Source organism: Haliotis rubra, unplaced genomic scaffold (assembly GCF_003918875.1).
Source record: "Haliotis rubra isolate DU_JTF1 unplaced genomic scaffold, ASM391887v1 Scf164, whole genome shotgun sequence".
Classification (NCBI taxonomy): Eukaryota; Metazoa; Mollusca; class Gastropoda; order Lepetellida; family Haliotidae; genus Haliotis; species Haliotis rubra.
Window position 1 is genome coordinate 97,688 of NW_025765603.1, and position 23,001 is coordinate 120,688.

The 23,001-nt window shown below is 42.1% G+C and overlaps 2 protein-coding genes across 2 annotated transcripts in view; both read left to right on the forward strand.

Moving 5' to 3' along the window:
- The window catches only part of LOC124271840, a 47,419-nt gene extending 35,283 nt beyond the window's left edge, over positions 1 to 12,136 (forward strand). The window contains exons 57-71 of the mRNA XM_046706991.1: positions 546 to 771; positions 1,184 to 1,400; positions 1,912 to 2,133; positions 3,048 to 3,357; positions 3,985 to 4,220; positions 5,819 to 6,002; positions 6,688 to 6,811; positions 6,969 to 7,063; positions 7,346 to 7,531; positions 7,801 to 7,981; positions 8,115 to 8,284; positions 9,848 to 9,975; positions 10,387 to 10,630; positions 11,313 to 11,474; positions 12,095 to 12,136. Of these exons, the coding sequence (XP_046562947.1) occupies positions 546 to 771; positions 1,184 to 1,400; positions 1,912 to 2,133; positions 3,048 to 3,357; positions 3,985 to 4,220; positions 5,819 to 6,002; positions 6,688 to 6,811; positions 6,969 to 7,063; positions 7,346 to 7,531; positions 7,801 to 7,981; positions 8,115 to 8,284; positions 9,848 to 9,975; positions 10,387 to 10,630; positions 11,313 to 11,443 (2,654 nt within the window). The 3' untranslated portion in view covers positions 11,444 to 11,474; positions 12,095 to 12,136. The remainder of the gene's footprint in view (positions 1 to 545; positions 772 to 1,183; positions 1,401 to 1,911; positions 2,134 to 3,047; positions 3,358 to 3,984; positions 4,221 to 5,818; positions 6,003 to 6,687; positions 6,812 to 6,968; positions 7,064 to 7,345; positions 7,532 to 7,800; positions 7,982 to 8,114; positions 8,285 to 9,847; positions 9,976 to 10,386; positions 10,631 to 11,312; positions 11,475 to 12,094) is intronic.
- On the forward strand, positions 12,036 to 22,978 carry LOC124271841. The gene is made up of 19 exons (XM_046706992.1): positions 12,036 to 12,338; positions 12,968 to 13,085; positions 13,486 to 13,658; positions 14,252 to 14,411; positions 15,008 to 15,205; positions 15,361 to 15,603; positions 16,201 to 16,360; positions 16,754 to 16,989; positions 17,344 to 17,474; positions 18,032 to 18,185; positions 18,380 to 18,601; positions 19,102 to 19,195; positions 19,417 to 19,537; positions 19,935 to 20,080; positions 20,225 to 20,358; positions 20,576 to 20,851; positions 21,079 to 21,354; positions 22,713 to 22,814; positions 22,974 to 22,978. The coding sequence occupies exons 1-19, from the start codon at positions 12,075 to 12,077 to the stop codon at positions 22,976 to 22,978; spliced, it is 3,213 nt and encodes a 1,070-aa protein (XP_046562948.1). The 5' UTR covers positions 12,036 to 12,074.
- Positions 22,979 to 23,001: the final 23 nt, after the last annotated feature.

A 23,001-nucleotide genomic window follows, 5' to 3' on the forward strand; every position in this document is an offset into this window, starting at 1 on the left:
TTAATGGCATGGAGCTCCTAGGATGGAACTAGGAAGGTATTTGAATGGGTATAAAATTTCATTTATAATGTATGTGCACCTTTCGTTGTAGATACTAACATCGTTATCACGCAAGTGATGATACTGATCCTCACGTTAGTTGCAGGAGAGAAGATGTATGTCTACAGAATGTTGTCTTTCTTTCTGTGGGCTTCCTTTTTTTTCCAAGCTGATAAACTGAGTATTGTTTTCAACCTCACTGACACATTTACGCTTGAGAAATTGTTTTACATTTGTTAGTACCATACCACTCCACTGCATTCCCCTCCACTCCACTCCACTCCACTCCACTCCACTTCACACCACACCACTCCACTCCATACCACTCCACTCCACTCCACTCCGCTCCACACCACACCACACCACACCCATCAACTCCACTCCACTACACTCCACTCCACTCCACTCCACTCCACTCCACTCCACTCCATGATGTATACGCGTATATGGCGATGTATATGGCTTATACCACGTCATCCACTGAATTCAGCCTCTGCAATCTTCAGAGTTTGGAGCCGGAGCTTCTTTTGGAATGGAAATAGTTGCCGGAGCTAAGATCCTTGGTATGACGGTGTTCGGTCAAGTGGTACCCTATGGAAGTGCCCATGTTTACGGAGAACTTGGCATCGGACTTATACTGTATGGCAAGCTGAGATTTGATGGTTACCTCATGAACGTTGCGTTCCCGTCCAGGGCTGAAATAGGGTTCTATAAGTTCCCACTTGATTTAAGGTAAGTATTCTACATAAATTAGTTAACGTGTCTCAAACCAAACACATGCGCATACCACATGGTGATTTATATTATATCATTCTGTACAGCCTAGATACTAAATAGGTTTGTGATTAAGTTGCGTACTGTTTGAGAATGCGTGTTACTTTAGTGTTTGTCAGATTGACCCCAAAGAATTTGAAGGGCATTGTTCCTAACCATGTGGTGCCGCCTTTGGCCAGAAACCTTTATGGAAGTATGCCTCTGCTTATCCAGATAATATGAGCATTGTGCCATGAACATATGTTCTCATGCAACTGCAATGTTATTTCAATGTAGTAACATTTACCTGAATATTACTGGAAAACTGTTGCAATATTAAAATGCCCTCAAGGAATCATGAATCATATGCCTCATTTGCAATCCTCTCTAGTCTGAAGATGGACATAGAGCTGGTTCCTCTGGAGATGACCCTGCAGGGACTAGTTACCCTGGAGGTCAATCTCTTGTTCGACACGATCAAGAAGATATTGTACCAGGCAGTTATCTGGCGATATGCTACTCCAGTGATAAGGAAAAGACTGATAGACACAGGCAAGAAGGAGGAGGACAAGTCTCCACCACAGTTCCTTAACTACGTGGACAATACGGTACGTTTCAGAAAATTTGCAAAGTAAATTACACCTGCTACATTTTTATTTGTTTATGTTACCCATGAAGATCCGGGTTAGAATTGATCTCAGCTATGCTTGTAAAGGGCGGCTGACAGTATCAGGTTATCAAGCTCGCCGACTTGGTTAACAAGTATATTCGATGCTCATGCTGTTGATCACTGGATTGTCAGGACGAGACTCATTTACATCATTTACAGACTGCCGCCATAAAGCAGGAATATTGCTGAGTGAGGTGTTAAACAATAAACAAACATTTGCTTCTGTATTTACAAGCCTTTTCTATCATGATTCATCAGTCCAGCAAAGGGCAGAACATCGTTTCACAAAGCGAACGTAGCCCTACGGCGGTGGTTGTCTATGTTAAATTATATGAGTTACCATAGAACTAACATCGACTTATTAAACGGGTTCCTGGTTTGTCAATTCAGAAATGTAATAGTAGAGAGTCAGAGGAAAAAACTGAAGCACATCCATGTATTTCCATCAGGGAGGTCCTGGCCGAAAGAAGAGAGCAGTGTCCACATCGCGGAGCTGCTTAGTGAGACAACTCCCCAATAGAGACTACACAGAACCGGCTGTAGAGATAGCCATAGCTGCCCAGGATGACCGGAGTCAGGTCCAGATCTTTGTGGATGCTGGCACCAAACCTGGACTCAGTGATGTACTGAGAAAATCCACCCTCGGTGGACCATCAACAATTATCACTCAGGTATGCAATCGACGTAGGAGAATGCCTCTGTCATCATCCCATGCGCATGAATGGTTTCTTTGTTCATTTACGTTCTTTTTACTGAAGAGCACCAAACTACTTTGTAATTGTCGAAAGTGATTAAGCCACAGGAACAAAATCACTTGCCTCAGGCACACTTACGTTGAACAAAAGTAAATCAGACTTTTGGGACAACACCATTCATGTCACATTTTTTTCAATACTTTTATAGTGAATCAACCTTACAGACACACACACACACACACCATCCCCCGCATCCACCCACCCCCGTTTTCTGAGGCAATCACACTGACTAATCACATGGCTATTATCATAAGTCTGTCATCACCATCATAATTCGTATTGCAAATGTTACATAATAGAGTGTGAAAAACCACGCACTTCAAATATGTTGACGACAGATGTCATTGTTGATATTGATGCCTGTACTTCCTTTACAATAATTATTCTATATAGAGATTTGTATGTCTCTTGAAGACTCGCCATTGTTACATTTCTCACAGAGACAAGAATGAGAAATATATAATTTTAAGTTTGTATTGACAGACCACCTCATTGGTCAAGTGGACAGTGTGTCTTTCTACAGTACGGAAGGTCGAGTCCGTTGTAGAGTCATACCAAAAATCGCTTAAGGAGTGTACTACCCCTCGTTACAGCATTGCGGGGTTTTGTTGTAGTTGAAATATTGTGTCAGAACTTGGTGTCCATGTGTAATTGTTTGTATTATTGTAGCTCAGCTGGCGTGTACAGTGTTATAAAACCGGAATAAGTCTGGAAACCACACACGTGCACGCACGTTATCAATTTAGTAGAATCATCTTGATTAATATCTATAGATATTTCAGAACTCTATTTAGAGATGTAATCTAAATTTATGACATTATCCATTTAAGCGATTTTCCAAGAATGGCTACGGTGTCCCCGTTTACTTCACGGTGTACGGAGAGAACAGCGCAGGCGCGAGATCCACCGTGACTTGCGCCATCCCCACCTATGACGTCACGCCCCCTGGTGGCAGATTGACAGCGGACTTTAGTTCAACCAGTAACCCAGCTGAGCTGAGAGGGAACGTGGTGGTGTATGAAGATTCCGATCTGGTTAAATCCTCTGTGGGTGTCGGACTGGGAAGGGGAATCTACGCAGATGAAATAATAGCCTACAACTCGGTCAATCTTAGAGGAAGGCACACAGCAGGCTATGACCGTACGGCAAATATTAGATATCATACGATCGCCAGTAAACCTGATCTAATGTGTATAACAAAACAAGAGCCTTATACCCATAGAAGATGACTAAATAATCAAACACAAAATGAATTGCTAATGAATTGTTATGATTAAACATAGCTAAACAAAGTAAGGGGTAAACATAAAATGTGGAATTGAAGATGAGTGACAAATAATCAAGAATATGGTCAGTTTTTGCAATACTTATATAAGAAAATAATTTTTTATACGTTTTCGAAGTGCATTATCACAACGACCACTCCGTAGTATACAGTTCACTCTACACCAGAAATGGTTGAATGTATGTTCAGGCGGAGGGGTAGCTTAGTGGTTAAAGCGTCCGCTCGTCACGCTGAAAACACGGGTACAATGTGTGGAGCACTTATCTGGTGTTCCCCGCCGTGATATTGCTGGAATATTGCTGCAAGCGGCGTATAACCATACTCCCTCACTCACACTGTTCCTTCACAGGCAGGAAATAAGGCATTTCGTCTTGTTACCAGAGACGGTACCGTATCCAAAAAAGTATACACATTTTCAAACAACATACGATCGTATCTAACAGGTTGGATGTGTGAAAAATGATTGTTGTTACTGCTTACAGCTTCATCTGATCAGTATGGCCATGAAGCGTTAAAACATTTCACGGGTCTGAAGAAAGGTCGGCTGATTGGCCCAGTGTTTGCCGAGTTCTCCAGGATGAACCACGCCGGGTCGTGTGTGAAGGAGTGTATGAAGTTCCCGGAGACCAAATGTTTGAGCGTCAACTATGACTACGGGCCTAGTGGACATTGTGAACTGTTAGAAGGCATTGAAGGACACGACCATAAAATCTTCATTGTAAGTATAGATTAGGCATGTATCTAGGAAAAGACTTGCATGTGTCTGTGCTATTATCATCATGAGTGTATTTTATATTCTTTATACGACAATTGACCCCTATCCATTAATAAAAAGGGAACAAATCAAAACAGGGAATGAATATCTTTTTTGGTCACTGATAAGTCAATTATGTGTCTGCAGTGAAACTGTGTGAAAGTTTTGCCTTCACATCTGAATGCTGCAATCGTGATCACAAAACCTTTGAGGAAGAGCTGTATGACGTTCTTCGAAATCTTCGGAAAGATAGCATGTTCCATTGTACATCAAAAGTTGTTATTAGCAGACACCAAAGGTTGAAGTTTTTGAAATATTGCTCCACGAAAAGGTAAATTGGAAATATCAGTCATCCCTCGTCTTACAGCCTTGGGGGTAGTTTGTTATCACTCTGCGTCATTATACACGGAACTATATCTGATACAGAAGAAACGGTTTCACTCTCACTGATTTTTAGTTTAGTTGGGTAAAGCAATGACATAGAACAGACTGAATATCGATACTCAGGAAGTTTAACTTACACTTGATCAATTACAGTTCATTTGATTTTGCCTAGGCGAACAGAACCTCTGATTATTTTACAAAAAGAAACAGATCGACAGTTTATGGAACACTCTCGTGCACATGGGGATGCCTACTTCTTCCCTATTGTCTTTCCCCCAAATTCTATAGAAGTCCGGTATTTCACGTATTGCATCTCATGAAAGTTTCACAGCTATTGTTCCCCTTACATCACAAGGAATCGGTTTCTGAGGATAGTGAACAATGGATATACTTTTGCACTGACGTTCTATATCAAGCAAACTTTTGTACTGAATCTCTGAAGATGAAGGTATAACTAATTTATATCCATAACTACAATAATTTATTTTGTTTTATGCAATTTCATGTTTTGCACAGTTACTTTTTGCCGTTAATATAAGTGAAACATAATTTTTTTATATAATGTAACATCATTCATTTCCGAGATTGTAATTTTCCATCCATATGTTAGGCCGTGTATCACTATATGACTTGCATACACGGATGTGTATTGTAATCTGTTGGTAAAAGTGGCTTGAACTTGCCCTCCTGAACACTTTTGAATCTCACCCCTTCATATCACAACATGTTGCCAGTTTCGTATGTCAGCAGCTATCTCATGTTGAGCTCTGTAATTATTCTTGTGGGCAAAACTAATACCGGCAATGGTAATCCACGATAACGACCTTTTCTGTAATTTGTGTACCTGTCGTTCAGCTTCTTGAACACAATCCTGACTTGAACCTAATAGACAGGACACGAAACAAGACATAATTCCGAGATAATGCCCCAACTGTATATTTGGCTACCTTGTGCGAGCCGAGACAAAGAAATACCAGGAAAGCATGAGTCTCTAATATATTCTATAGTTAAAATAATGATTCGATATCAAACTATCAGGAATGGTTTTCTCAGCGTATAAGGGGAAGGTCATTTCTTAAGCGAAATATTACCTTGAGTATCTTCAAGTATTTTTTTCAAGAAATATTTTGAAACATGTATGATGTACACTAACCACACATCATTCTTTATCCTTGTAGTCTGATCAGTATTCTCACTATGAGAGGCTTGGAGTTGGTCTTGCCCACGAGTTCATCTACAAGGATCTGACTTTACGTCACGGGGTCATGTACTACTTCAACCTCCACCTTATCAACAACCTCCAGTTTGATTCCATCCTCCATAGCAAGGGGGTCGTGGTTGATTTAACACCTCCTGAACCAGGTAGGATTTCACTTTAACCACAATTTGTTGTATTATTGTGTCCTTGGCCTGGAAACCCGTGAAGATTTGGGTTAGAACTGATCTTCAGTAACCCATGCTTGTCGTAAGTGGTGACGAACGGGATCGGGTGGTCAGGTTCGCTGACTTGGTTGGCACATGTCATCGTATCCCAATTGCTAAGATCGATGTTCATGCTGTTGATCACTTGATTGTCTGGTCCAGACTCGATTATGTACAGATCGCCGCCATATAGCTAGAATATTGCTGAGATTTTTTATATACTGGCGTCAAACTTAACTCCTCACTCATTAAGTGGCGACTAATGAGATCGGTGGATGAGGCTCGCTGACTTGGTTGACACGTGTTACCATATCCCAGGTGTGTAGATTTATGCTCATGCTGTTAATCACTGGTTTTTCTGGTCCAGGCTCAATTACCAACCAACCAACCAACCTTGGCCTGTAAAAAGCTATGATTGTTTTTTTAGGGACATATCTGACTGAGTGACGTTCCTTCCACTTGACTATCACCGTGCATTAAGCATTGCTCATGCGACCCTGTTATACCCTTGCTGTACGTCCATATATGTTCTGTACTTCAAGTTTACTGGGATAATAACACATCTGAATCAGATGTTGTGCTACGGTTTTACAAATTCCCGTCTTTATCTGAACTCATTATTCAGGTCCACTGGCTAATGTGAGTCTCGATGTCCTGGAGGTGACCTCGTGTGAGAGTGTGGTTCCAGATGACAGACCAGACTGGGAAGTCAGGTGTCGAGGTGTCAACAGTCAGTTGAAAAACCACAGGTGAGAGATCTGACCACAAAGCTTATATTTCACTGATATTTCATGACTTCCTGGAGAAAAAGTGAATATCACAGCATTCTCAAATCTCAGGCCACATGGTTATGTAAAGTTGTGTTGACTTAAAATCTTATTCTCAAGGTAACCGTTCCATTTTCAGGATAATTCATGATGGCACTGGATCAAACACCGTTTTCAATGGGGACGAACCCCTTACTGATCTCCTATACACCAGAGCAAACAGATACGTATCAGGTTGGTGAAAGAGGTTATTTGTTTCGAGGTCAGATATATCTGATTAAATTTGGTATTGACTGTAGAATAATTTTAAACTTTCGTTTACTGTCCTAAATGTCTTCTTATGTAAAAAAAGACCTCTTTGTAGACATTACTAAACGTAGTTGGACGTTTTTGGTTGCGATTTTGTACACGTTTGATGTATGGTAATTCATTTTTAACATGTTCATTCTTTATATCATCCTCAAACCATCATTTTTAAACCATCATGACGATTTTCTGTTTACACCTATGTTCCAGCTAACTGGGACGGCATCATGGACAAAGAAACGGGCATACTGGGCTTCTCCTTGACCGCAGGGACACAGATCTGTGAGGAGCTGATTCACCCCCATCATGACCCTCACAGGCACCTGTTTGACGAATCAGAGTGGACCCACACTGGACTCATTTCCCCCATACCGGCTCCATACGACCCTCTCCCTGGTAAAACAGAAACATAAAACTTTTAAACATAAGACCATTCAATAACCTAAATACTGTAAAACAACTTTGTATCGACGTTTGATGTGTCGAACTTGTTGTTGTCTGGAAGCAAAAGCTGGAATGGATTATGTAGAGGCCCCCGCTATACAACTACTGTTCAGGACAGTATGAAACACAATCTTACTTCGTAATGATATATGTTAGGCTTAGATCGGCCACTATGGAAAACTCAGGAACACTCATTCAGTTACATCTTTGTCTTGGTTCAGATGGGAAATACTACATCACACTGAGGGCCTTGAACAAGGTTGACTATGGAGGTCCACTTGTAACAACAATCTGCCACACCACGCCGCTAGGGGTGGACAACTCACCACCACTCCTGTATGAAATCTATAACGTTTCCTACAACGAAGACACCTTCTTCATTAATGCGCAGTACAACGCCAGGTAACATTGTGTTGACGAATATATTTGTATATTTGAAATGTCGTCTGTCTTTAAAATTTGTATTGAACTTAACTCCGATCAAATTAGGACAACCTTCATTTAGATATCTGCTAATGACCATTACTCCTCACAGTGACCCACATTCAGACATCAGAGAAGCAGACTTGTGTCTTGGGCGGACCACACGTGACTGTCATCACATGGACTGGCAGAGGTCCTCCCACAATGATGGCGACATCACCCGTCAGTTCCAGATCCCGGGTGGAACTCCTGTCTGGATTAAAGTCCGGGTAATCAACAATGGTGAGTTATAACTGAGAAGTTTGGAACATTAATGGCGACATCACCCGCCAGATCCAGATCCCGGGTGGAACTCCTGTCTGGATTAAAGTCCGAGTCATCAACAATGGTCAGTTATAACTTAGAAGTTTGGAATATTGATCGCGACATCACCCGCCAGTTCCAGATACCGGGTGTAACTCCTGTCTGGATTAAAGTCCGGGTAATCAACAATGGTGAGTTATAACTTAGAAGTCTGGAACATTGATGGCGACATCGCCCGACGGTTCCAGATACCGGTAGGGACCCCTGTCTGGATTAAAGTCCAGGTAATCAACAATGGTGAGTTATAACTAAGAAGTCTGGAACATGGATGGCGACATCACCCGCCAGTTCCAGATACCGGGTGGGATTCCTGTCTCGATTAAAGTCCGAGTCATCAACAATGGTGAGTTATAACTTAGAAGTCTGGAACATTGATGGCGACATCGCCCGCCAGTTCCAGATGCCGGGTGGAACTCCTGTCTGGATTAAAATCCGGGTAATCAACAATGGTGAGTTATAACTTAGAAGTCTGGAACATTGATGGCGACATCACCCGCCAGTTCCAGATACCGGGTGGGACTCCTGTCTGGATTAAAATCCGGGTAATCAACAATGGTGAGTTATAACTAAGAAGTCTGGAACATTGATGGCGACAACGCCCGACAGTTCCAGATACCGGGTGGGACTCCTGTCTGGATTAAAATCCGGGTAATCAACAATGGTGAGTTATAACTTAGAAGTCTGGAACATTGATGGCGACATCACCCGCCAGTTCCAGATACCGGGTGGGACTCCTGTCTGGATTAAAATCCGGGTAATCAACAATGGTGAGTTATAACTAAGAAGTCTGGAACATTGATGGCGACAACGCCCGACAGTTCCAGATACCGGGTGGGACTCCTGTCTGGATTAAAATCCGGGTAATCAACAATGGTGAGTTATAACTTAGAAGTCTGGAACATTGATGGCGACATCACCCGCCAGTTCCAGATACCGGGTGGAACTCCTGTCTGGATTAAAGTCCGAGTCATCAACTATGGTCAGTAATAGTATCAGGTTTGTAACAATTAGGGCGACATCAATGACTAGGTTCAGATACAATATTAAGCTGCTGTCTGGATTTAATCCATCACCCAGGACTGATACTGTATATGGTGATGATAGAAATAAAACTGAAGATTTGTCTAAAATAAAATATTGCTCTTTGGAACGTTGATTGGCATAAAGGATGTTCGTTTCATTGCAGAAAACAATACTTACTTGCATAAGATATACAAATAACATTCCGCTAGGGATTAAAGTTTGTTTTGAATAACTGTCAGGATGTATAGCTCCAAAAACAATTTGTTTATACATTGTTTAACTCCACAATCAGTAGAGCCCACCAGGTCTCCGACTATGACATCCTCATCGTCTTCTGTCACCTCGTATTCCAAGGATAGGTTGCTGACGATAAGTATCATCTTGAGACCTCACGGGTTATGAACACATGGATTATTTTGCATATTACACAATGTATCAGCTATTGGTTTTGTGTTTCAGTTGATTTGATGAAAGTGGGCGTGTCCGACCATCCGATCATAGTGGACACATCTCCTCCTGAACCAGGCATTGTGTATGACGGACCCTTCTTCAGACATGACCTCAACTTTACCAAGGATGCTGATAAGGTAGATATGTATCTATTTCACATGAAGCGTGTTGTGTAAATAGTTGATAGCAATCTTTACGGATTCAATTAACTGGATATACATCCTCCAATGACCTTTAAAGTTCCACTAATGTCCATATCTTTACCCAAACGACATATATTCCATCTATAATGAGTTTTGATATCTATGTGCCAGATCTGTATCAGCTAGTTTGGAGTCTCTGTCCCCGAGTCTGGTATTCCGTCTCTAATGAAAACTGACCTGTATATTCCAGATCTGTACCAACTACATGTAGTTTGGGTTCTATAAGCTTGAGTTTGGTTTTCCGCCTACAAAGAGACCTGATCTGTATATTCCATATTCCAGTGCGAACTGGTTTGGGTTCTCTGTCCCCGAGTCTGGTATTTAGAACTCATCTTTGTGTTACAGATCTGCGCAAACTGGTTTGGGTTCTATGATCCTGAGTCGGGTATTTCACACTACGAGATGTCGGTTCTTGATGACACAAACACAACAATCTCCGAGCCGGTCAGTCTTGACCATAAGACGCACGAGACCTGTGTCCAGCTTAGCTCTAACCAGAGGCTCGAACACGGCAAGGCCTACAGATTCTACACCACAGCGTTCAATGCTGGCCACAAACAGCTGAACGTCTCAGCAATGTCAGATGGAGGTAATGATGTGTGGCAAATGTAATTATATGGATGCTTACATGGAGAGTGGGAGAGTGTAAAGGTTGCATCATGAAAATACACAGGTTTCATTTGACAACGTGTTACGTTCATAGTTCACTAGGCAGGAAAATATTATTGGGGTGGATAACTGGTCATAGACGACAATGATCAGGAGTTCTCTCATGTTCATATCAGTGTTCATCGCTGATAGAATTAGCCCTAAATATCCAGATATGTCATAAATGTATATGGTTTTACGCCGCTCTAAGCAATATTCCAGCAATATCACGGCAGGGGACACCAGAAATGGGCTTCACACATTGTACCCTTGTGGGGAATCGAACCTTTACCTTTGGCGTGACGAGCGGACGCTTTAACCACTAGGCTACCCCACCGCCCCATGGTCACTAAGTGTGACAAGGATGACTCTGAGTGAGTAAGGTTCTCACATGACAAGAATTGGGTACATACCTGGATTGCCCAGCTGGGGTTCGAATCATAAGTTTAAGTAGGCCCACATTAAGGATCTCTATATTATTAGCACCATAAACTTCATCACAGAGATACATATCTAAAACATGGGTACCAGGGCTACCACCACCACTCCCTACCCCCTTGTCCATACAAATGCCCATTCAACTAACACCCTGTGACATCACTGGAATACTGACCCTTTTCCAGTGATCGTGGATCTGACTGCCCCTGTGCCGGGTGACGTTGTTGACGGTATACGGCACAGCTTTGTCGACGTTGAGTTCAGTACCCACGTTGCCACAGTTGGAACCCAGTGGAGGAACCATAGTGACCCATAAGAGAGTTTGCTGTACAGATACTAAGAGCAAAGTAAGTCGGAGGGATCATTTCACTGAGGAAGCAGATGCAATAGTAAATGATACACTAACTCAAGCAATGCATTTTTAACTGCCACGTATGCATGTATACAGGATAAACACTGAATTACATTATTTCAAATCGGGGCAGAATTAAAAGAGTGATGGGGTAGGCATTCATACAAGCAGCGTACCTGTAAGAGTGGAAAATCAATATTTGCGAAATTATGGGATTATGATTATGAATACAACGCGAATTCTGTCAAAGTCAAGTCAGAGATGATTATTGTACTTAAGGCCTCCGGCCCATATACAAGTAATACAAGTATGCATATAGCACATGTTACAGACATTTTGCAAAACAAATTACAGTTCAGATAAGCGGTTGCTTCTACGGATAACAGCATGTTTTACATAAAGTGATTGATTGCGTATTAAATTTTTCATTTTTGGAGGGTAGAATGGAAATAAAGGCAGTTGAATGATATTTTAATAGATAAATATTTGGGATACATTGTTATCTTAATCAGCATAATGTTGCCATACAAAATCAAAGTGAATTTCATCTTCTTCAGCCGAGTTACATAATGGACATATTCTTTAACTTCTCTCTATGGAAAATGTGAATTCCAGAGGGCTGTCGTCAGAATTTGAGATATTAAGAAACTGGAACACTCTGGGCAAAGACGTCAGACAGATCGAGTGGCACAACTTCCACCTGAACCATCAGGACGTTGTCAAGACGAAACTGAAGACCTTCAACAACGCCCTGGGTACTGTAGAACAGACAACAGATGGGTTTGTGGTGGATCTCACTCCGCCCAGGATGGTGTTCCTAGGTGATGGACGTGAACAGAACAAAGACACGGACTTCCAGGTGAGGCATTGGCGTGATACCACCTGTGATGACAAAGCGTGGGTGATGCATACATTCAACACATTTCTGTCTTCTAGGTGTCACGTCTTTGATTATGTTTGACACCAATGGTACAATGTATGTGTTGAATTTGTACAGACCAAAGATGCGGAGAACCAGGTGAACCGTAATATAACGTACATGCATGAAACAAACATTCAAAGTTTTAAATGCCCCATGTAAGTTGGTGTTGAAGATGTTTTCATCCTTCATTATGTTTGAGAACTGTGGTATGATCTGGATCTACAACTGACACGAACAGATCAAAGATACGGGGATCCAGGTTGATGATAAGCCCAGTGCCTTGGATGTCATGTGTTGTCTCTATTGTCTCTAAAATCCCGTTATAGTCGCAGTTGTCGCCGAAGTTCCTGAATGACTATTTTAGGATCAGTGACATTTTTAACGATGATAAATAGAAACTGTAGAAATGTTTCGTAATTTCATTGTCATTTTTTAGACCACCCGGTGTCATTCATTCAGTGTTAATTGTCGTCTCATATAGTTTGAAACAAGAGCATGATGCACCTAAAGCTTTATCTTCTATAAACTCAATGTATCTCCTTTAGATTTGTGATATCTACTTGCAGACATCCAGCACTACTGTTGAAGCCAACTTTCAGTTTCAAGACCTCGAGTCTGGGTTGGATCATTACAAATACCAGGTGTATGAGCTTTACCATGGGTCAAAACATCAGATATACCCAGGTTAGTAATATTTTTGATGAACAGGACACGATCTTTTTTTATGGATTATACTCAACAGCCTTGCAAAGGATGCCACATGCTCAGAATATGTTTATCAATATTTACATCACGATGGCATTCCAGACCTTATGGAAGCAAATGATTTCGCTGGGACAATAGTTAAGTATTAGATCATTATATGTAATGTTTAGACTGGAGATAAATCCAGTTTGACCCCAAGGCACGAACGGAGGACCAGGGAATCCTGGCGCTGCTAAAGAAAGCAAATCTCTATGAGTCAAGGTACATGAGGGCTGGACTATTTTAAAAGATATCTTTATTCACATGAAACGTTGAGTCGTACATGTACACCTGTACACCACAGAATGATGTGTTACTATATATTACCTAACGGGAACAGATTCAGAAGGTTGGGACACCTCCAGCGACCCCAGCATCACCAGCCTCAGTCAGTCGGGCTTGAGTCTCCGGCCGGGCGCACAGTACAGTGTGAGAGTCGGGGCCGTCAACAGAGCCGGGGCCGTAGCCACCTACGACACAAACGGCGTCCTTGTTGATAATACTCCACCTCGGGTAAAACATACATATATACTGTATAGTTTCTTTTCTAAAAATTATAGAAGACGCCGATTACAGTGCTTTACCCAATTTGAACGTGTTTTTAGTACATTTACATATGAGTGAAATCGAGTATTATGCAGAAAGATTAAACTGATTAAATGAACACAGTCCAGACTTTTAAATGGATGAGTGGGATCATGTGAAAAATACACTGCCGTCGTCCATAATGACCTCATTCACTTGGCTCTTACCACAAGTACTGGGTCCCGATCCACAAACCTTTCGCAGTGTTACGACCTGTCGTAACTCTATAGTTTATCATAGGCTTACGAATCTGTGGTAGTTCTGGATCGACTAAGTGAGTGAGTTTGGTTTTACGCCACTTTCAGCAATATCCCAGCAATAACACAGCGGGAAACACCAGAAATTGGCTTCACACATTGTATCCATGTGGGGAATCGAACCCGGGTCTTCGGCGTGACGAGCGAACGCTTTAACCACTAGACTACCCCACCGTCCCCGGCTGTTACGAAAATATGTCTGTTCCTTATCTGTATCACCGAACATTTCAGAAGAGTTTCACCATCCATTCTTGTTCGTTACAGATGAAATGGGTCTACGTTGGCATTTTCTCTGGCAGTGAAGAAGAGTTGATTGACGGTCACGTTATCCAATCTGATCCAAGCGGTATCAAGGCCACCTGGTTTGCTATGGACCATGACAGTGGCATCAAGTCGTACATGGTCGCAGTTGGAACCACTAAAGGTTTGTATTCTCAGGATATTAATTTCATTTCTACTAAAGTCAATATCAAAGATTCTTAACTGAACCAGAGATATTCCATAAAAGACAGGGGCGGTGGGGTAGCCTAATGGTTAAGCGTTCGCTCGTCACGCCAAAGACCCAGGTTCAAATCCCCACATGAGTACAATGTGTGAAGCCCATTTATGGTGATCGCCGCTGTGATATTGCTGGAATAATACTAAAAGTGTCGTAAAACCAAACTCATTCACTCAGGAAAAAACAAAACACCCGCTGTGTAGTTTATATATACTGTGCTAGGGGAGTAGGAGGTCTGTGGTTTGAATCCCCAGTCACGTCATACCAAAATAGGTTAAGTTGGTATTTGTTGTTACCCTACACGGACTGGAGTCGGTACCCATGTGTGGAATAGAACCCAGGTCTTCGGTGTGACGTGCGAACGCTTTAACCACTGGGTTACCCCACCGTCCCCCGTTGCATGGGGTCATTGCACTATGAAACCAGACCTGTACTTGCACACGCACGTGTTTGCACGTCGCTCTACAAGTGTACTGTGATGTAATCACATATTTGATTGGAAACATTAAACTATTTTTCAGGTGGAACTGATATCCTAAACTGGAAGGACTTTGGTTCTGACAGAGACAAATACATGGACGGGTTGACCTTGAATGTGACCGACCCTGACACGATGACCCCTGTTTACTATGTGTCTGTAAAGGCGAGCAATGGAGCTGATCTGACCGGTGACGTCATAACGTCAAACCCCATCCGGGTCGTTGACCAGGACAAAGCGGGTATGTATCGTCATTTGCGTATGTTTGTTATCAGCATCATTGTCGTCGTGAAAGTCATCGGCTTCACCATCGATCAGTCAAAAACTAACACATATCTTTATGACATCTTTTGCATCATATCAGATATGAACACTGAATAAATCTTTGTACAAAAGGTATTGTCATCGACGGCGCCGACTCCACCGAGAGAATTGACTTCATGGACATCGGTAACGACACGGACTACCAGAAAGACACGGGAGTTGTGACCGTACAGTTTGCCGGGTTTGAGAGCCACGAGCACGGTGTGACGTACTATGACTGGGCGGTAGGGACGACACCTGGTGGCGAGGAGGTGCAACCGTTCATCATGGCGGGTCTTATGCACGAAGAAGCAGAGACCAAGGTTCCTGGAAATGGTGGGTTGAACATTTCAGCTCACACATTCTCATTTTTAATTTATTTTCCAAACATTGAAAATTCTTCCTTACTGACATTCTTCGACGCCTCAAAAACATTTTAGCATCGGCATGATAACAGCTGATAGGAAACATAATATTTATTATCCAAAACTGTGTTCCACTGGAGATATTGCTTGGGTGAGATCAATCGAAATCGCCCAGCCGATATCGTTTTGACAGTAGCTTTTGTATAATACCCTGAGAATGCTATGACGTCATGAACTTAATGATGTCACAATGCTAAGACATCGCTGCACTGCAAGTCTAATGGCAGTGACGTATTCAAATATGTACATTTTACACTGAAAATTCTTGAAGAGTGATTTTTGATTATATCTGAATCTCACCCCTGTGTCTTCTGATATCAAATATATCAACACTCGTTGTGAAAAGTAAAAATATCCTCGGCAAGACAGGGATATTTGTAACTTTATCAACTCGTGTTGATATAATTGATATCATTAGATACATGGGTGATATTCTCTATATGTACAGCATGTGATTTTCGACTTTTATTCAAGAATTACATTTTACATATTACGACATATTGTCCAGGTATCGCCAGCATGGGTTTTGGTCAGACTGTCCTCCCGCTGTCACCCGGCACGACATACTACACCACAGTTCGCGGCATCACCAACGGTGGCAACATCCTGGAATCCACGTCAGATGGATTTACTGTTGATATCACTCCTCCTGACATCCACATGGAAAGGTAAACATCAATGTCTACAAATCATAATTTGGTTTACTGTGTATTTCTCTTGTCGATAGTAAAAACAAGCACCTGAAACATCACGTCCGTTAAAAAAGCAATGTTTATCATTATTTGCAGAGATGCTTCTTAGAACCATAAGAACAAGGTCCTCACATATGATTAACCTTTCACTAACAGAAAAAAACACAGCAATGTGGTCTCAGAAGCTATGTATTTCAACTAAGCATTGTTCATGTTGCCCTCGCTGCTGTAGTGAGAACAGACAATGCAATGTGGTCACCTCAGGTGCTAATCATTGGTCAGGTTTCGCTCACCACTCGAATCAGCCAGGAAAAGTGGTCCTTCCATCGCTATGTATTTCAACTAAGCTTTATTCTTGTTTCAACTCAGCTATGGCACTGAGAGCAACCAGAGCAGACTGACCTCCACCACGACAGTGTACCAGGCTGAGGTGGACTCCATCTCCTCTTCCTGGAAGGTTGCAGACAATGAGAGTCCAGTCAAGAAGATGTACTACTCTGTGGGGACTTACCCCCACGGGGAGGATGTCCAGCCCAGGACTGAGGTGGACATCCTGCTGACCGGCGAGGGGGCGCTACCCACTGGCATCCAACCTACAACTGATGGTGAGAACTGACAGGGTTCAGAAAATTATTAGTACATAATCAATATCTGGGAGGGTAAAGGCTGTTTATCATTTTAGGAAAAGATAAAACGTATTGATCGTATGATGTTACTGCTAACGCAGTATGAATTAATATTTTCGGTCTCACACAATTGCACGAGAAACTGCAAACAATGAAACAATCCTCACATCAATTAAGATTCCAATGCCTCCTTGTTTCGAAAAAACGTTGATCAATAACAAAAGCAACTCGTGCCCAGTTTATGTCAAACGTTGTGTTTCGTGTTTATCTGTACAGTGCAGAGCAGACGTGAATTCGATATATGTGAATAATTGTACCAAATAAATGTTTCAGGAAAACCCAATATTCTGACTCTGACAGCTGAAAATGAACTCGGATTGTCCTCAAGCATGATCTCCCCCTATCTTGTGGTTGACATCTCATCTCCAACAAAGGGAACACTGACATGTCCAAGCTTTATTCAGGTATGGGGTACAAGTCAATCCATTGTGAGAGATCCGGATCAGATCCTATACCACATGTTTTCTTACTTTCTTAGGTCATTCTCCTTTCTTGGTGTGTTCCCATTGGATCTCAATGCTCTAAAAAGATCTTGAAAAGGCTGGACACTCTTGGAGAGGTTGAGTTGGAACTCGGCTGGTGTGACCTACCCCTTGCCATGAAACCCTCCTTATAAAGGGATCAGACAGTCAAACTCATGTTTGATCATCGTCCATGCTTTGGGTCACAGTTTGCCTAGACTCCATTTACAGGCCGAGTGCATTTGTTAAGATTGGCTCACTCACACCAATCGTCATTTCCCTAAGAACAATGCACATGTTACGCAGTTTCATTATTCACAATGGGTTGGACTTGATTTGACAGTCTTTACATTGAACGTGTATATTGTGTTAATTAATTAGGATATATATAATGTCTTAGTGAGGAGTTAATGTTTCACTGTCTCTGTGATATGGTTCCATATCCTCTCCAGCTGAGATTGTACCAAGTAGTTTCATATTGTTTGGATATATGTTCACAGCCGAGGTCTGCAGTGGAGTGCACATGGACAGGGTTCTACGACGCAGAGAGTCAGGTTGTAGAGTTTGAGTTTGCTGTTGGCTCCCATGAGGGGCTGGAGGACATCATCACTCCTGTCAAGCTGCCGGGACATGCCGCAAAATATGTGGTTTCAGGTAGAAAATATAAGTTTATCTATGTGTAAAACACGGTATTAAATGATAATCTTGAAATTATGGGTACCATAATGGGTACCATTCGCGGTTAATGTTGGACACTATGTAAAAGGATGGTCTTACATACGAGTTGTAAGGTAATCTCATTGGACACTCAGCGTCTGGTAATTTATTAATGACGTTTTCATCCTAAGGCTTAGCTGATAAGGTGACCCACGGCCAGAGATACTATGTCAAGGTCAAGGCCATCAACCAAGTAGGAATGACGTCATCAAGCATCTCCAATGCAATCAACGTGGACACCACACCACCAGCGCCGGGCACTGTGGTGGAGTTGAAGTCTGCCTACATCATCAACGTCACCGACGAGATCATCACCGAGAAACTGAACACCTACAAGTGTGACACAGAGGAAGGTGTGTACCACCATTGTGTCTTTGCTGAGTTTTCTAAGTTATATACATTGTGGCATGACGGACCAGCATGATTGGGAATAGGTTTTACCAATACTGGTATAGGCAGAGGTTAGTTTCCGTATTCCACTGTATTTAAAGAATTAACATACAATGTATGTAACATGTTAAAATAATTAAATTGTATGACAATGAAAAACAGAATGATCATAAAGGACTTGCCTTAGCTGATAAAATCACGGCAGTCGTTTTCCGACCATCGTTCATTTCCTGAACGATTCTTTTTCAACTGAAAGGAGGTTGATCACCTGTTTTAAAACAATAACCTCGTCATATGAACATATTAAATAGTGGATGTAAACTGGTTAGATTCCATTCAGTATCTTCTAGTTTTTTGTTAATACATTGACTTTGTTCTGTAGCCGAAGAGTATGCATTCTATTCACATCATCAGTAATGCCATGTGTTACAAGTGTACATCCTGTACAACTGTATATCCACAGACTGCCTAGCTATAGACGCTGTGTGCCAGGAGTCTCTGTCTGCTGTCAACGTGGCCTGGCAGACCTTCAACGATGAAGAAACAGAGATTGTCAAGTAAGTAAAGAAATGCGTGATTTGGACTTTCACGGTATTTTAGATATTCAGTGTACTAAAATATAAGCATGGGGCTTTTACTGCTGAAAACTGTTTGCCGTGTGGCAGGGTAACTGAAGATGTAGCACTTTCTGTATCTCAAGTCTGTATCAAAGTACATGAGCAATCTCTTCTCGGACGTCTAAATGTTTCTTCTGATTTCAATGTTTTGGCTTCTTCAGGTACGAGATAGCTGTTGGCACTTCACCTGGAGGGGGACAACTGAGGGGGTTCTTTGAGACTGATGAAGTCACAAAGAGATACCTGTCGGTCACAGGCTTGATCCTGAAGGGGGTGAGACAGGTGAGAAAACCCTTGGATTAGGATTAAAATTCTTGGATTGTTGTACAATAACTAACATATAATAATGGACTTGTACATACAATACTGAACGTTTTGCATTTCTATTTATTTTCCTTATACATCATAACGATCTTAACTGATCTGATCCTTGTATCGGCGAATGAGTGTATATCTAATTGCCGAAAATTCATATTGAAATGTGCGTGTACCATTAAATGAAAGTAACACTTCCGTCAATAGTTGAGTTGTCTACCTTTGCTTCACAAACCGCTTCTAAAGTGCCACGTTATGTCAGCTATTATTAGGATTCATGGGATTACAGTTGAAACTACAAATGAATATATTTTGGACTTAAAAGTGCAACATAGAGGAATTTCACATGAATTTCAAATAACAGATATTTGTGACGGTGAAAGCTACCAATGGAGCTGGTCTCAGCACAATATCGACGTCTAACGGTATCTACATGTCCTACCTCAGTCAAGGCTTGGAACCACTCACTCATGTTGGAATCTGGGATGGTGAAAGCCATGATGGTGATCTGTGAGTACTGATTGTGAACATAGTACAAAGTTCCATGCATTAGCATCTGGACCAAGATTCCAAAATGTCAAGGTTAATTGAAAAATCGCCCATTGTCATGAAATGTCATACAAAAAGAGTATTTGACCTTGTATCTCTCTTCAGTGATTTCCAGACAAGTCTGTCCCGTATGGGAGCCAAGTGGGACGTGTCAGGTGACCCGTGTCCGGTGGTCAAGTACGAGTGGGCAATACAAAGGGCTGACGGGCTGAGGGTGCAGGAATACTTCGACACAGAAGGTGGGAGTTATAACATCAGCTGACATTAATCAGATGTGTTCTGGAGGCCTTGTGTATTAATATATTCAATCGATGACGAGACGGAAATTAGTCTGCAATGTGACCGAACTTTGTTAATGAGAAGTTATATCAGTGTGGTTTGGTGCAGAATTGTGGACATTTATGTTTGGTTTAAACTTGGTTTAGTAGGATCTCATCAATTGTCTTGCATTTCCAGGAAGAACTCATGGCGTCAACGACCAACTGGCCATGCAAAACATGGAACGCTACTATCAGTACCTACGTGTGACCAACGCCATGGACTACACCTACACCATCAGATCGAACGGCATCACCATCGAGGATGACCCCCTGGTGCCTGGACAGGTCAGTGATGGCGATGTCATTGGATTTGACCTTGAGTTCCTCCGAACTAGAAGTAAAGTCAGCGGCAACTGGGACAAGTTTGGTAGCGATGGCAACGCTGACGAGGTATCAGCTGGAATAAAAGCAGGTGAGACAAAAAGTTGGTAATATGTATGTCGTAAAAGGTGACTAGTTGGAGAGTCGGTCTGCCCTGTATTAAGGACGCCAAAGAGGCCACTGAAAAGGGAACGTCAAAAGAATAATATATTTGCAAAAGTACAGATTCAGGTTATAACAGAAAAGTTGTACGACACAAATGCAACAAGAAATTATTTTAATGTCTTTTCGTAATCAACGATGTTTTCGCCATTCCAGATAATGTTCCTGAAGAGGAGAAAGAGAAATCTTCCAACCAAGAAGTCGCTTTCTATGAAGTTGCCCTTGGAACCGACCGCCGTTTCCCCAAAACACGTGACAACGTCGTGCCTTTTGTCAACGTTGGCCTTAACAAAACTGTGACCTTCTACGACCTTGACCTCACCCCAGTCACGGCAATATATTACTTCACGGTCAGGGCACATAGCCGTTCCGGGTCCAAGGCGGACGTAACTTCCAATGGCTTCTCTGTTGGCTTTGATGGAGGCGTCTCTGGTGAGACCTTTGCTTTTTCGGCATTTGTTGACCCATGTGTAGTAATATGTCTTCAAACTCAGACATAACGAAAGAAATAGAGCACTTGTATAGGTTCCTTCTTGCTTACACTGTGTAAGATATTGATCAGAAAGATCACATACCCCAAGACAAAATGTTAGTTGTTTTCGGACACCATACAGTCAAACAACATTGTGACGAGGTCGAAGAGCCCTACTAATATTCTACGAGTCAACCGTGAGTTCGACACACCAGAGTCCACACAACGATGTATGAGCGTATCAGAGTCGACACAACGGTGTATGAGTGTATCAGAGTCCACACAACGGTGTATGAGTGTATCAGAGTCCACACAACGGTGTATGAGTGTATCAGAGTCCACACAACGGTGTATGGGTGTATCAGAGTCCACACAACGGTGTATGAGTGTATCAGAGTCCACACAACGGTGTATAGGTGTATCAGAGTCCACACATCGGTGTATGAGTGTGTATGAGTGTATCAGAGTCCACACAACGGTGTATGGGTGTATCAGAGTCCACACAACGGTGTATGAGTGTATCAGAGTCCACACATCAGTGTATGAGTGTATCAGAGTCCACACAACAGTGTATGTATGAGTGTATCAGAGTCCACACACATCAGTGTATGAGTGTATCAGAGTCCACACAACAGTGTATGGGTGTATCAGAGTCCACACAACGGTGTATGAGTGTATCAGAGTCCACACATCAGTGTATGAGTGTATCAGAGTCCACACATCAGTGTATGAGTGTATCAGAGTCCACACAACAGTGTATGGGTGTATCAGAGTCCACACAACGGTGTATGAGTGTATCAGAGTCCACACATCAGTGTATGAGTGTATCAGAGTCCACACAACAGTGTATGGGTGTATCAGAGTCCACACAACGGTGTATGAGTGTATCAGAGTCCACACATCAGTGTATGAGTGTATCAGAGTCCACACATCAGTGTATGAGTGTATCAGAGTCCACACAACAGTGTATGGGTGTATCAGAGTCCACACAACGGTGTATGAGTGTATCAGAGTCCACACAACGGCGTATGAGTGTATCTTCTTCCTTCTTGCTAGTCTGTATAAAATATTGATCAGGACGTTTTCAAAGATCACATACCCCCAAGCAAAACCTGAGCTATTTTCGGACACCTTACAGTCAAACAACATTGTGTCGAGGTCGAAGGGTCCTAGTCCTACTAATATTCTACGATACAACCGTAAGTTCGAGACATCAGACTCCACACAACGGTGTATGAGTGTATATGGGCTATTGTTCTCCAGTTTGTTGCTGCTATATAAAGTTTATACAATATCGATACATGACTTTACGTTTCAGTGGGTATCATCGACATGAAAGAATTTGTCAACACTGACACCTATGTAGATGTACCTTGGGATGGGTTCGAATCCAAGATCGGCATGATGATGTACTACGTCGGTATCTCAAGCAAAACAGACGCGAACAACTACACATGTGGACAGTTTGTGAGTAGAGATTACATTCACAAATCAGTACTATGCATCTAGTATCCACTTTGTGACTAATGGCAGATTTCAGATTCGTCAATAGACGCTGATGTTTTGTTATATGTTTCAGACTGAAAGAGGCTCCATCAGTGACGACG